The 14,721-nt window shown below is 51.7% G+C and overlaps 1 protein-coding gene across 2 annotated transcripts in view; it reads right to left on the bottom strand.

The window, feature by feature from the left end:
- Positions 1–14,721, bottom strand: part of USP5 (ubiquitin specific peptidase 5) — a 1,083,475-nt gene that overhangs the window by 165,749 nt on the left and 903,005 nt on the right. For both annotated transcript variants that reach the window (XM_069650637.1, XM_069650636.1), the window contains exon 13: positions 4,447–4,621. In XM_069650637.1, the coding sequence (XP_069506738.1) occupies positions 4,447–4,621 (175 nt within the window). The remainder of the gene's footprint in view (positions 1–4,446; positions 4,622–14,721) is intronic.

Raw genomic sequence — 14,721 nt, 5'->3', positions numbered from 1 at the left:
TTACCTCCAGGAGAAGTTGAGGGACGTGAAGTTCTTTCCTGGCCACGGGGGGGACGCGTGGACACCTTCTTTGAAACTCGAGCGCGTGGCCCAGGGCCAAGGCGTCCAGCACCCAACGGTCGGTGGAGATGGACTCCCACACGCTGACGAAGCTCGCCAGCCGGCCTCCCACCGGGGTGCTTCGGTGGGGGCCCGACCCCACGGCCGGTTCAATCCTGCTTGGACGAGGCTTTGCCGCCTTGACCTCCTTGGCGACGACGGCGGAGTCCGCCAGACTTGCCTCGTCCTCTGTAGGCCTCCTAAGACGACGAGCGGGCCGCTTGACGGTAGGTGGAGAAACCGCCGCCGGAACCTTTGGACCCTTGCCTCCGCTGCTCCGAAAGGGCGTCCGTCGTTGCTGCAGAACTCCCAGGGCCCGGGCCGTCTCAGTGTCCGCTTTAATGGCCTGAAGGGAATCGTCCACTGTTTTGCCAAACAGGTTGTTCCCATCGAAGGGCATGTCCAGGACTCTGGTCTGAACGTCTTGACGGAAGTCCGTAGCCTTGAGCCATCCACGCCGCCTAAGGCAAACGCCGTTGCCCAACTGGCGGAACCCAGTGTCGGCGATGTCCGTCGCAACGGTAATGGCGTGGTCCGAAGCCACCTCACCTTCCTGCAGGATCTCCAGGGCCTCTGTCCTCTTGTCGTCCGGCAGGAAGTCCAGCAGGGGAGCCAGTTTGTACCAGAGCTCCCTGTCGTAGCGGGCCACGATAGCCAAGGCATTGGCCGCTTTAATCGTCGTCGCTGCCGACGAGATGACTCTGCGTCCCATAGCGTCCAATTTCTTTCCCTCACCGTCCGGTGGGGAAGTCGATGTGGAGGCCGCACCCCCCCCGCTTTCTTCCTGGCCGCCGCGGAGACGACGGAGTCCGGGGTAGGCTGCGCCCGGAGGCACAGGGGGGCCGTGTCCGGGACCCGGTACTTCTTCTCGTACCGGTCTCTTCTAGCTGGCGTCGTGGAAGGGTTCTTGAGGAGGGTGAGGCCCTCATCCCAAATGTCGTCCAATAGAGGCACTGAGAGGACCGTCTTCCTCTTGGCCTCGCGCCGCTGATAAAGGAAACCTTCCTTCTTCTTCTCCTCAGGGCAGAGTTGAAAAAGCTCGGATGCCCTGGAGATCATGGAGTGGAACGATCCAATCTCGTCGGGCGGAGAAGCCCTGGTGGGAGGCGACGACGGTACATCCTCGTCGTATACCTCGTCGTCCGTACCCGTCGCTGCCGTGTCAGTCCCCGTATCATCCCCTCGGGTGGACGGGGAGGAGGGCTGGAAGGGGCGCGACGGCTGAAAAGGAGGCGGAGGGTGGATCCTTCTTTTCTTGGTAGGGGGAACACCAGAAGGTCCCGGTTCTGGGTCCCCCGACGGGAGAGGTTCCGTCGGCAACTGTAGTCTCGTCCTTATCTCTGAGCATAAGGACTGTATAGCCAACAAAATGGCCGACGAGTTGTCTCGCGGCGCTGGCAGAGGGGAATCCGACGGGCGATCAGGGGCCCCGTCGGTACCCTCGATGATGTCGTCGTCACCTGCGTCGGGATCCATCCCGACGGGTCGGTCTTCTTCCACGCCGAGGCCGTGGCTTAAGACTTCGACCAGCTCCTCCTCCGAGGTTGAGGCCGAATCTACGACGACACCCTGCCCCCCCTTTTTCTTCCCCACGGGGGATTTCACGGGGGTCCTATCGATGGGCACAAAAGATGACTCCCTCTGAGGTGGCAGGGAGACTCTGAGCCCCGAGGTCGCCACCACTGGTGTAGCCTGCACAGGCTGAGCCAGGGCCGCCGCGACAGTTTCGATAGAGGGCTTGGCCGGATGGATTAAGGCCTTCACCACCTTAGGTGCGCTCACCGCCTTATCCTTGAGGGGGGGGGACACCGCTTCGCTCCCCCTCCGATGGGGCCTTCAAGCTCGACCGGGGCCTCTCCAGGAGCTTCGCCGGGTGCTCGGCCTTCCTCTTACCCGACCCAGAGCGTTGGCTCGTGGTTGATGGTGCCGGGGAGGGTGCGCCCTGCCTGGCGCCCGTAGAGCCCGACCGTTCGGCGCTCCCGGTGCCAGCGGACTCGCGGTGCTTGGTCTTATGTTGGACCCCCGTCGCCGGGGCGTCCTCAAAGGACTTAGAAGACCGCTCAAATTTCTTCTTCTTCTTCTCGCCGGACGGGCTCTTCCCTTCTAGCCAGTTGGCGAGACGTTGATGGCGGTCCTTCATGGTCCGCTCCGACATGTTGCCGCAAAACGCACAGTCCTTCTCCACGTGCGTCTTGTCCTCATGTAGGCAGTAGAGACAAAAGGAGTGTTCGTCCTCCTTGAAGACGTTCTGCAGCTGGCATCCAGGGCAGACCCTGAACAGCTTTCCGGGCGTCGAGCTTCCCTTCTCCTGGGCCATGACCGGGCCTGAGAAACTTCTGGAGTCCTCCAAAAGCGTAGCTCGACGAATCTTCACCCTTGAGGGGCGCAGACGAATCCGACACGGGTCCCCGTTGATCGGATAGTGAGTCGGTGGAGCTTGAGGCTCTTTTGACCGAAAAAACGAAGTTTTTGAGAAAAAACGTGAAAAAAATAGCACTAACGCTCGAGAGCAATAGCACGAGGATCCCAACACATGAACGTGCGGTAAAAATCTGAAGATGGCTGCCAGAGGCGGTGCTTAGGTAGAGGGCAGTCATTGGCTGTGGTCAGTATGACGCAGAGACCAGTGATTGGTTGTTACTACGAAAGACAGATCAGAAACGAAACTGATACTGGTTTTTTCTTTACCGAGGATTCCCAGCCTGACGACGGGGAATATTCATGAGCATGTGAATCCATGCCAGACCCCATGCTGGAGAAGTTGATGGCCCTACCGTATAGCGATACTTGAACAGTAACTTTCATCCTGCACATTCAGTAGCGAATGCAAATGCATATAACTAATGTTGATGCAATAAGTTAACAATGTTGTGGAATAGGCTGGGATGAGGGTGGGGAGGAGTTGGGGTGTGTGGAATATACAGACAATTGACTGGACAATTTATTCAATGTACATGAGAGTCTAAGTTATGTTTTATTCAAAATCAATAAAAAAACGTTTAAAAAAAACTATCCCTTCACACTAGAGAACAATTATGTGGAGGGTTCAATTGTTACCTTCACCTTTCGAGTTTAAATAAACATGTGCTAACACCCCATGCAGATGTCCAATTCCGAATTGCAGTATTCCATGCAATATCATCTCATAATCTAAAATCAGGTAGGCAAAAGAAATTAGGCATAGTGCTGGTTTTTACAATTATCAGCTGACTCATAAAAAGAGGCCCGGAGACTTGGACTGAAAGCTCTGCACAGAGATAAAAGGAAAGAAATCTCAAATATGTTTCATCCAAAGACCCTCCTCTGGTGGATTCTGATGAGCTGTCACCATGAAGCACAGAAAATGGGTACAGTAGACTAAGTGGAGAAAATGAAAATTAACATTTTCTACATTGCTCCTGAAATAATGGAAGATCATATTCTAAACGTGTAACTCCATAGACTCTTCTAGGCAGTAGAACACACACAAGAATCACATTATTTTTGGTACGAAAACTGTCTATGGAACGGGATGTTTGCTTCATCTAGAGGTGTGGAGATGAGGCAGTAAATGGAACACTGAAATAAGTTAGAGTTGTAAAGTAAGGGGGTTGTGGCAAGTCAAGACACAGGGAGTTATGGAGTGGGGTACTAAAGTATTAAAATGACCTCCTTTACCATCTGTCTAACTGAATGGCATAGCTCTAGGCTGCAACCTTAACCAGAGTATACATTTAAGTACAATTGAACATGCTGGTGAACACTGATGATTCAGAATGTGCCCATCACAAAAGCAGAACCAGAACCTTCCATGGCAAAGGGACTTTTACATATCTAATCAGTCTCCCTTTGCCCGAGGTGCAACACCCAAATCTGCATGCTACCCCTGTCTATGTGCTTCTCTCCACCCTGCTCATCTACCTCTGCTCCTAACTCCTTCCCCCTCTACCAACCAAACCCTCCACTCTTGTGGTGGATGTCAAACCAAGAACTCTTTCCTACGCTATAATCCAGGTCCTCAGTTCCTGCCCATCACTAGGTCTACAGCCTTTCCTTCAAACCTGGCAACCACAGGATATGCACAGCAACTCACCAGCCCCTCTTTACCTCTACATGTCTGTATGACATCCCATGCTAAAAGCCAACCTCCATCCTACATAAGACTCCACTTCTAACCAAATTTGTCTCTACAATTGCAGCTAGCCACTCCATCCCCTGCTTCCTTTCAATCATATGAATTACAAAGTAGGTGCCTTTCTATACCCTTGTCAGTCTGCCCTCTCCTCCACTGTCACTGGGCCTACTGGTCAGTTCCCTCCTCCAAACACACAACTTCCCATTAGTTCACCCTCATCAACTGGCACGTACTTAACTGCCACAGACTTGGCTTGCAGGGCGGTGCTCCAAAAGTCATCCACCTGCTCGGGAGCCCCATAGGCTTCGAGGCACGCCATGAAAGGAACCTTGGCCCGGACCAGCTCAGGCAACTGTTGCTTCTCCTCCTCTGCCTGCCTCCTTCGCTCCTCGTAATCACAGAGCTCGTCTGGTGTGGAGGAAAAAAATAACATGACTTCCAGGACAGTTGATTGCATCACATTAACTTAAATTTGAACAGATATAAAACCATCTTAGAAATAGTCTGATACTCAAATTTGTATGCAAGTCTTTTGTGAGGGTTTCTCAACATCACCCACCAAAAAGGAAGCCAAAACCCTTCTAAAAGCGGTAAGCATAGCAGATAAGTCAGACTTCACCTCAGGAGGGAGGAGGGCTGGAAGGGAAGATCAGCTTACACACAGATAACCAAAGAAACCCCCCCAACACTGGGCAAGTGACAAAACTATACAATTTGTTAAAGTAACACAGACATCTTTATCAAGTTTAAAAATAAACATTTTAGGGCACTTAACACAAGATTTAAGCAGTGTTTGTATACAAAAAACCTTAATTGTAAATTTAGACCAGTTTCACCCCAACTGCTAACACGTGAGATCACAATCTAGTGACAGGCTCTATACATAAAGCCGAAAGAGGACACGGCAGACAATGGGACTTAGATACAGCAATACATAGTCATAATTAGGGCTCCCGGTATGCTGTTTTTACAGGTTTTTACACAAATACTGATGGAAATGAATGGCTTTCCTGTTCTAAATTTATGTCTAAAAACATATTGCCAATTTGGAAAATGTAATCAAAGAAAGCGACTTTCTTTATTTGGCAGATGCGTATTCAGTGCAGGGCCTCCTGATGGCCTGGCCAATACATTCAATTCACCCTTTGTTTTCTGCACTGGTTTGTAACGTGCACCCCTTTCATCTGCAGACCAGCATTGATTGGTTAATGAATGGTTGCCGTGACCATTGCCAATCTGAAAGTTGTTAAAGGTTTGAGCTTTCAGAACTTCTAGCACTAAATTAGCAACCTAAAGCCACCTTTATGCACTTCATCTCCTTAATCGAAGCCTCATCCTAAGGCAACATTAAAGGTGAATCGCAAAGTTAAACCTGTGGCCATGAAATACCAGGAGACAATAGTGCTAGCCACAAGGACTCCAAGCACTCCCAAAATAGACAGCAAAACAAATGTAACCGTGTATGAAACAGTTGCAGAAGTGTAACGCAGTGCTTCTCCAAGTCAGGAACACCACACAAAGCTAGAAAAAATCTAAACAGAAAGTGCTAGTCACTAGGATCATTGTATTCTTAGGCAAACGAGGATACATTTGTAACCACAAGAGAAAACGTGTAGCGGGGCATTACCTAGCACATGAATGTGATGCAGGACTTTCAAATTCAAGAGAAAACCAAGAGTACAGGCTAGAATTATAGTATTTTGACCCACCAGAACACTTGTACATAATGGTGTAGCCGCACTAGCCCAGGAGAGCACCCTCAGCTGCTTGTTGCAGCTGAGGGAGCGTTCCTGGCCTGGCTTAAACTTTCAAAGGGAAGCCGTGGATCCCTTTCAAAGTTCTGTTCCCCCAGAGTACAGGCTCAGTGGGCCATACAATGTCGGGGGCGTTTTGTTTGCTTCCCCAGCCGTGCATGGCCCACTGGGGATGCAGGCTGGGGAGCTGCCACTGCCCCTACCCGACATACCTTCCGTCAGGGAGGCAATAAACACATACAAATAGCCAAGGCACTGGACATAAGGAACAAGTTACTTACCTGTAACTGTTGTTCTCCAGCATGGGTCTGGCATGGATTCACATGCTTGTGAATATGCCCTGTCAATAGGCCGGGAATCCTCAGTAAAAGAAAAAAACTGTTTCACTTTCACTTACAAACTGTATTTCTCCTCTAAACTAATCACTGAACTCTGGGACATACTGCCCCCAGCCAATGACTGCCCTCTCCCTAAGCCCTTCCTCTGGCAGCCATCTTCAGATTTGGTAGCACGTTAAGTGCCAGTATGACCAAGAAGAGCCGCAGAGGGGCAGGAGGGAGGGTTTGCATGTGAATCCATGCCAGACCTATGCTGGAGAACAAAACCTGTTCCTTCTCCAGCATTGGGTCTGGCATGGATTCACATGCTCATGAATAAAGAATACATATCAGTACATTACACAACGGCGGGAGGTGGCAAGGCTCAACAGAAGCAATTACTCTCACCTCCGTAACGGGCTCACCTTCAAGCTAAAAGGTTGCGTAGCACTGCTTGGCCGACCTTGGACTCATCTCTGGAATCCCTGTTGCCGCAGTAGAATCGGATTATGGTAATTGCATCCAATTCCTTGCATTTAATTTTTCCATCTAAATAATTTGCATCAAATGCATTTTTTATGGGGGTGAGGGGGTCCCCAACCCCCGTTTTTTACCTTTTATACAATGCACCTAAACAAAAATGAACCGTTTACCCCCCCAAAAAATATGCATTAGTTGGAAAAATTTCGATGGAATGGCAGATGCAATGACCAAATACTGTAGGAATCATGTGAAGGTGCGCGTGGCCCTCCACGTAGCAGCCCTGCAGATGTCCAGCAGGGGCACAACAGACAGGAACGCCGTCATCGCAGCAATCGCTCTGGTGGAATGGGCTCTCGGATGGCCGGGCTGCGGTTGGTTTGCCAACCGGTGACAGTGAGTGATACAGTCGGAGAGCCACCTGGAGATGGAAGCCTTGGACAAGGCCTTCACATGGTTCACAGGACCAAAGTTCACGAAAAGTTGAGACGAACTCTTTGAGCGTGCCACATAGAACTTCAGAGCACGAGCCACATCCAGCGAGTGCAAAGTCCTTTCAGCCAGCGACGAAGATTTCTGAAAGAACACTGGCAACACCAAAGGCTTGTTGAGGTGGAATTCCAACGGAACCTTTGGCATAAAGGAGGGATGTGTCTGCAGCACCACCCTGGTGTCGTGAAAAGTCAGATACGGCTGTTTGCGGGTAAAGGGCCTGGATTTCACATACCCTCCTAGCAGAAGTGATGGCCACAAGGAAAGCCGTTTTCCACGTTAGGAACTTGAGGGACATGATGCACAGGCTCAAAGGGTTCCCTCATGAGCCTCGTCAGTACCACGTTGAGTTCCCATGCTGGGGCAGGCCCCTTCACCGGCAGGAGCGATCAAAATAGTCCTTTAAGGAATTCCTTGATGAGACGGTGGGTCCATAGAGACGACCGCCATGGAGACCTTGTGTACCGGGAGATAGCTGCCAGATGCACCTTAATGGAGGCATGAGCCAGCCCCGCCTTGGCCAAGGACAACAAGTACGGAAGAATATGCGGGGCCATGACCCTCAGAGGATTGAACTTCTGCGTCTGGCACCACGTTGCAAAACATTTCCACTTATGCATGTAGCACTTCAGTGTCGACGGCGCTATGGCCATGGCAAGAACCTCCCAGCAGTCTGCCGGCAGCTCATACCCTCCGAACTCTAAGGCTGCAGGAGCCAAGACTTCAGGTTCAGCGATCCTGGGTCGTGATGTAGGATTGCGCCTCTTTCTCTGGCGAATAGATCCGCAACCACCGGCAGCTTGACTGGGGGGCACCGTTGATAGGCTGAGAAGATCCAGGTACCAAAACTACCTCAGCTACGCCGGGGCAACTAGGATCATCCTGCATCAGCACCGTTTGAGTTGATTGATGACTCGCATCAGGAGAGGCAACGGAGGGAACGCGTACAGGAACAGGCCTTCCCACAGGAAGTAAAACATGTCCCCCATGCTACCTGGCTGTTGGAAATTGCTGGCGAATTTCTGGCATTTGGAATTCGTTGCTGTCGCAAACAGATCGATCAAGGGTCTGCCCCGTCTGAGGAAGAGGCTCTCCACTTGATCATGTCGAAGTTCAAACTCGTGGCAAGAGCACAGCTCTCTGTTCAGGGAGTTGGCGACAGTGTTCGACTCCCGCCAAGTGAAAAGGAATGATCTCTTGGGCGACGGCCCAGTGCCACAAGTCCTGCGCCTCTCTGGAGAGCGCCAGGGATCTGGTACCTCCCGCTTCCTGATGTAGAACATTGTGGTGGTATTGTCTGTGAAGACCTTCACCACGTTGCCCTTTTGGGACAGAAGGAAAGACTTGGGGGCCCAGAACACTGCCTGCAGCTCCAGGACATTGATGTGGAGATCCCTCTACTCCAGTAGCCACGGGTCTCTGGCATGGAGACGTCCGGTGTGGGCTCCCAAGGCCTCCAGGGAAGCGTCCGTGGTGACAGTCTCCTGGTACGGGGGGCTCTGGAAATCCATGCTTCCGGCGATGTTGGAGCGCATGCCCCACCACCATATCGCTCGAAGGAATTCCTTGTCGAGAACAATCTTGTCTGCAAAGCTTCCGGAATTCCTGGACGCTTGGTGAATCCAGGTGTCCGGAAGCTTTGCAGACAAGATTGTTCTCGACAAGGAATTCCTTCGAGCGATATGGTGGTGGGGCATGCGCTCCAACATCGCCGGAAGCATGGATTTCCAGAGCCCCCTGCAAAGCTTCCGGACACCTGGATTCACCAAGCGTCCAGGAATTCCGGAAAGGGTTGCATCCGCAACCTGCAGAGTCAGATCAGGTAAATGCACGATGCCATCATACCGAGCAGCAACATGATGGTCCACACAGTGGTGGTCTTCAGTGCTAACAGCCGTTGCACCTTGCCCAGCTTGGATGAGGCCTCCCGCCTCGGGGGCAGGGATACTCTGGGCGCTGCCAGGCCCCCATGGGCCACGTCAGCCCCTTTTGCCTCCGAGAGGGCGGCCGCCACCAGCTCGATTGTTGTGGATGACTTTGCCTGGACCACCTGGGCCTTCAGGCGCAGGTCGGACACGTTTCCCTGTGCATTGGTCTTCTCCGGCTTCTCCCGCAGCTTCCCCGGGTTAGCCGGTTTCCTCTTCGAGGAGGAGTTGGAGCAATGACTGGAGATGGAGGCCAAGGCAAGCCTTGGAACAGCCTCTGTAGGCCTCCTGGGTCATGGATCGGGAGGGTTGACGGTATGAAGAGGACCCTCCGTCGAATCCTGTCAATGATCTGCCAGTTTTTCCGCCGGAGGCACGAAAGGACGGGCAATGCCGCTGAAGAGTGCCCAGGGCACAGGCAGTCTCTGTGTACGTCTTAATGGCCTGCAACGATTCGCCGACGGCCTTTCCAAAGAGGTTATACCCGCCGAAGGACAAATCCAGCATCCTCGTTTGGACCTCCTGATGGAAGTTTGTGGCTTTCAACCAGCCACGACGACTGAGGCAGACACCGTTCCCCATCTCTCGGAACCCTGTTTACGCAATGTTCAGAGCCACAGTGATGGCATGATCCAATGCCACCTCGCCCTCCTGGAGGATCTGAAGCACCGTTGTCGGGTAGAAACTCCAGCAGCGGAGCAATCTTATACAACAGCTCCCCGTCGTATCTGGCCAGGATTGAAAGCACGTTAGCTGCCTTGACTGTTGTTGCCGTTGACTATTCTGCAACAACTTCAACAACAACAAAAAAGGAGGCGATATCAATCTAGCCCTCACCAGGCTTGAGCAAAAATGGGTCCACACACTGGACACAGTCAGAACTGACCTTAATATCACCGTGGAGTGGAAACATTTCTGGGATTGATTGACTCCCACCGTGGTGTTTAGATATCCATTTAGACATCAGATGCCCTCCACTGGGCACACGCTACATATTCAGCAGTGCCCGTGTTTTGTGCATCATGTACTCTATAGAACCAGCTGGTACAAACACCACTAATGTTTATTTACAGTTGTGTGTCCATTCTGATTGCTGAGATACATGCACCATGTAAAATGAAGTTGCAACATACATATGTGAGCCATTGAACTAATGCGTGGTGTGGTTTTCCCATTGATCTGGCTTTTGGTTATTTACAATAGTCACTATACACCCAGTGACTAGGGCTCACACAGCCATAGCAACAGCCGTCCCACCACCAATCAGGTAGAAGGCTACCCCTCATAGCATCCTCAGGGGTCCACCACCACCTGCATCCATCTACTTGCAGTTGCCATCCATCATTAGGGGCCCTGCTGTCATTTCCATGGGCTACACATATAGAGTTGTGACACTGATGATGCATCTGCATCCCACTGGTCAATTACTCCCAACCTATCACTTCTGTTGTTAGCTCGCTCTGTAACTATTGGCCTACCCCTGCACCTAGCCAGCAGCCCATTGGCTGGATGTCGAGCTGGCACAGTGCTTTTAACATTGACAGCAACACTCTGTAGAATCCAGAGCCACAAGGAGTGCAGACGCCATTTTTTGCATTCGGTAAGACAAGCTGCCATTTTATCTCATGTTTTCATTTTTTTCGTTTTTCTGCGTGAGGCAGCACCTAGTCCAGGCACCCCTAGCGTTCCCCACAAAACCTCGCTGGTTTCATATCCCAAATTACTCTCCGTGCACTCTGAGACATTATGATGAATTCTCACCACAGTCTGGCGCACGCTCAGCGCGGCTGTGTTTTCCTTCATTTTACTTTATTATCTTGAGGGTCACTGCCACCTCTTATGAATCACCCCGTGGGCAGCAACACAACCTCGCACAGAGGTCAGACAAGCACTGTCACTAATTGACACACTGAGGCGAGATTAGACACCCTAGTTGCACCAAGAGATGTATTTGCAATCTCCACTCGTTTTTCCTGTGAACGTTGTTGACACTTTTAAATAAAATCAACACCCCTGAGACCACTGCCAGCGCCTCCTAGCACTTAGCTCACATAATAGTCGGCAGGGCTCGAATAGGCACTTTATTTGAGACCCCTTTGTTACACCGTGACCTTACTAACCCACTGAGTGGGCACCCACACCACTGGTGTCTCCAGTCACTTACCACACAGTCTCATGCTGGATCTGCCTGGACCCTGCTATTCACTGGCACGGTCCACCTCGAGCGCATAGATAACGACCTGTTATCCTTTCTCTTACAGCTCCTAGAGGCCTAAGGCTGTATTTATTGGCCAAGGGGACCCGAATCATACGAGTCTTCCCATGCTCACTGCAGACATGGTTTCCAGAGTCCAGTACCCATAACAGGACTCCAAGCACGCGTCCCCGCTGCACCACTGCAGACGGTAAGCTGTTTTTAGATACACCACTGGTGTATTTGAGGCACCAATCGGCCATTATTCATTAATTTTTGAATCAATCGTCAATCCCCCGAGATCCTGACAGCTTTCCCTTCCCCCACAGATTACCTATACGGACAGCACCACTACCAGTGATCATCTTGATGAAGGCCACCACGGGCTCTTACCCAGCCCTGTTTGGTCGAAACACCTCTGTGTCAATGTTTTGTGGCACAACCTTTCTATATATGTGTTGATGGATAGTGTTGTGTACACTATTTTGTTGAATACCCCCAGACCTACTACAGTCCTGGGTCGCACCCTGCACAAGTTCTATGTCACTACCTACCTGTATTGTATACTCGTGCACCACTGTGGAAATTGTCTCTCGATAATTGAAGAGGACTATACTCACCTGTATTTCCTTTAAGAAAAAACGTCTGTCCATACTTTCTTGCTTATCGAAAGTCCTGTAAATGTTTAATTCTATTTATCTGAGCAAGATCGTTTTGAAGGCAAAATAAAATAGCTTAAAAACAAGACAGCTGTCTACGGATCTCCCATCCTGATTTCTAGCATTTTACATACAGGTGCCCTCCTGGGCATATCAGGACTCCGCCAGGCGCCCTTTATTGAATCTCGTTAATCACTTTCCTACACATGGCATCCAACTTCTTTGCTTCGCTATCCAGGGGAACGGAGGCTGAAGATGAGAGGGTTAGATGACTTCTTCCTCTTTGCCGCTGAGACCAATGGGTCCGGGGAAGGCTGCGAATGTAGGCACTTGGGTGCGGACTCTAGTACCCAGCACTTTATCTCCAGCCTAGCCCCCCTTTGCCAGGGCTGAGACAGGGTTTCTCATCAGCGCCACGCCATAGTCCCAAATGTCATCCAGGAGAGGCACCGCCAGAATGGTCTTCCTTTTGGCCTCCCGCCGTTGACATAGGAAACCTTTCTTCTTGGTCTCTTCTTGTGTCAGCTGGAGAGTTCAGACGCTCCGGCAACCAGGGCATGGAATGACCCCACTTTGTCCAGGGTAGAAGCCCTTGGCGGTGGAGAGAAACTGCTGCCATCATCCGTCGTCGTGTCTGTCCCCCGTATCCATGCTTCCTCTTCTTCGCCGGAGGCCCCGTCCACATCCTCTTCTGTATTTCTGACTCCAGGGTGTGGCGGGTCAAGAGGATGTCCAGCAATACGCCCCTCGGAGGTGTCGGGGGGGTAGGTTAGCTGGGTCCAGCGTCCACGTTGTCAGCATTCCCCTCATCTTCATCCCCCTCAGCATTTCCGCCATAGTCGTCGTTCCCCACATCCTCTGGGATAGTGTGAACGGACACCAGGTCCTCCTCATTCGAGGAAGAAATATCTGGAGCACGGTTGAGGGCTCCTCTCCCCCTCCCTTTTTTGCATCCCGAGGGATCGGTCTCGGGCTTAGGGATGGCATCCTCTTCTCCAGCGTCTTCAACAATGGCTTGGCCGAGGCCTCCCACCTCAGGGGCAGGGATACTTTGGGCGCCGCTGTGGCCCCAAGGGCCGGGTCTGCCCCTTTTGCCTTCGAGAGCGCGGCCTCCACCAGCTCAATTGTTGAGGATGACTTTGCCTGGGCCTTCAGGCGCAGGTGGGACACCTTTCCCTGTGCATTGGTCTTCTCCGGCTTCTCTCGCAGCATGCCTGGGTTAGCCGATTTCCTCTTCGAGGAGGAGCTGGAGCAATGACTGGAGATGGAGGCAGACAGTGAAGATGACAGTGCCTGCCCATCGCGGGATGCGCTTGTGCAGCGACCCTGACAGAAACTGACTTGTGGTGCTTGGCCTGGTCTAGGACTTAGAAGCCCTCTCTTCGGACCAGCCGGTCCTGGGTGGGGCATGCCCCTGCTTGGCGTACGTGGTAGAGGTCTTGGCATTGAGCCACACCACCAACCTACTGTGACAATCCTTGACGGTCTGTTTGGAAAACCCAAGGCAGATTCCACAATCGGCTTCCCTGTGGTCCGGATGGGGACAGTAGAGGCACTGGAGCTGGTTGTCCTCTACAAACACGTTCCTCAATATGCAGCTGGAGCAGAGCTTGAAGAGGGAGCCTCCCTCGACAAGGTCCAAAATGCGGTGTAGGCCTGAAACCTCGTAGATTCTTGCCCTTGAGGGGCATTGAAATACGCTGACAAGCGGATCCCTCCCCACCACCCAATTCACCTGGATTTCCCCCAAAATCTTCCCATCGATGTGCAATAGGGAAATGGGGCGATGCAACATACAGTCCAACGGGTATTACCGTTCCTTCAGCAGGACCGTTATGATAGCCTCCCTCAGATTCCGGGACCCCACCACATTGAAATGCTTCCTCATCGACCTTCTTGAGCCATGAGGCTAGGAGGTCTATATGTTTGTAGTAAAGTTCTACTGGAAGCCCATCACTACCCAACGGATGTCTTCCTCTATTGGGCCTTCCATTCCTTCCCTCGGGTCTGCCACTAGCCTTGGTAATTGAACCGTATGGAGCAGTTTTTCTGCATCTTCCTCCACATATGCCCCCTCACTCATGTATAGCTCCCTATAGAATTCCAGGAATGCCTTATTGATCTGGTCTTGGGCGTCCACTATTTCACCGGTTCAGATCCTAATTTGGGTTATGGTACGACATGGACGTTCCCTGTCTATTAGCCAGGCTAATCACTTTCTCGCCTTATCCCCTTCCTCATGCAGTCTGACATGTTATCTGCTGCCATCAAAGTTTGCAAGGTCTGCCAGGGTCTTGGTATAGGACAAGACCCGGGCCAGTCTGTCACCCACCTGCTCTCCTCTTGCTGCTTCCCTGTCCAATTCCACTACCTGTTTTTCTGCCTGCTGCAGTTCTGCATGCAGTCTTTTCTGCATCCCTGCTGTCGTAGAGATGCAAACCCCTCATATATGTGCCTTGAAGGCCTCCCATTGTTGTCACTGGCCCTGCGTTTTGGTCAAAGTAGGGTTCTATCCCGCCTCGTAGCTCGCTCCTGAAGGTGACATCCTTCAGATCATCCCCTGCATCCACCACACCCGCCACAGAGGTCTCCTGCCCGTCCCCAGCAACCTCGCCACTAGGAGGGAGTGGTCTGATAAAGTGCGTCCTAAATATTCCACTCCTCCAAATAGATTAAAACTTTACCTC

The sequence above is a fragment of the Ambystoma mexicanum genome, chromosome 3p, assembly GCF_040938575.1.
Source record: "Ambystoma mexicanum isolate Mex_15411 chromosome 3p, UKY_AmexF1_1, whole genome shotgun sequence".
Classification (NCBI taxonomy): Eukaryota; Metazoa; Chordata; class Amphibia; order Caudata; family Ambystomatidae; genus Ambystoma; species Ambystoma mexicanum.
Note: the sequence above shows the minus strand (reverse complement) of the source record. Positions and strands in the feature narration are given on the sequence as shown.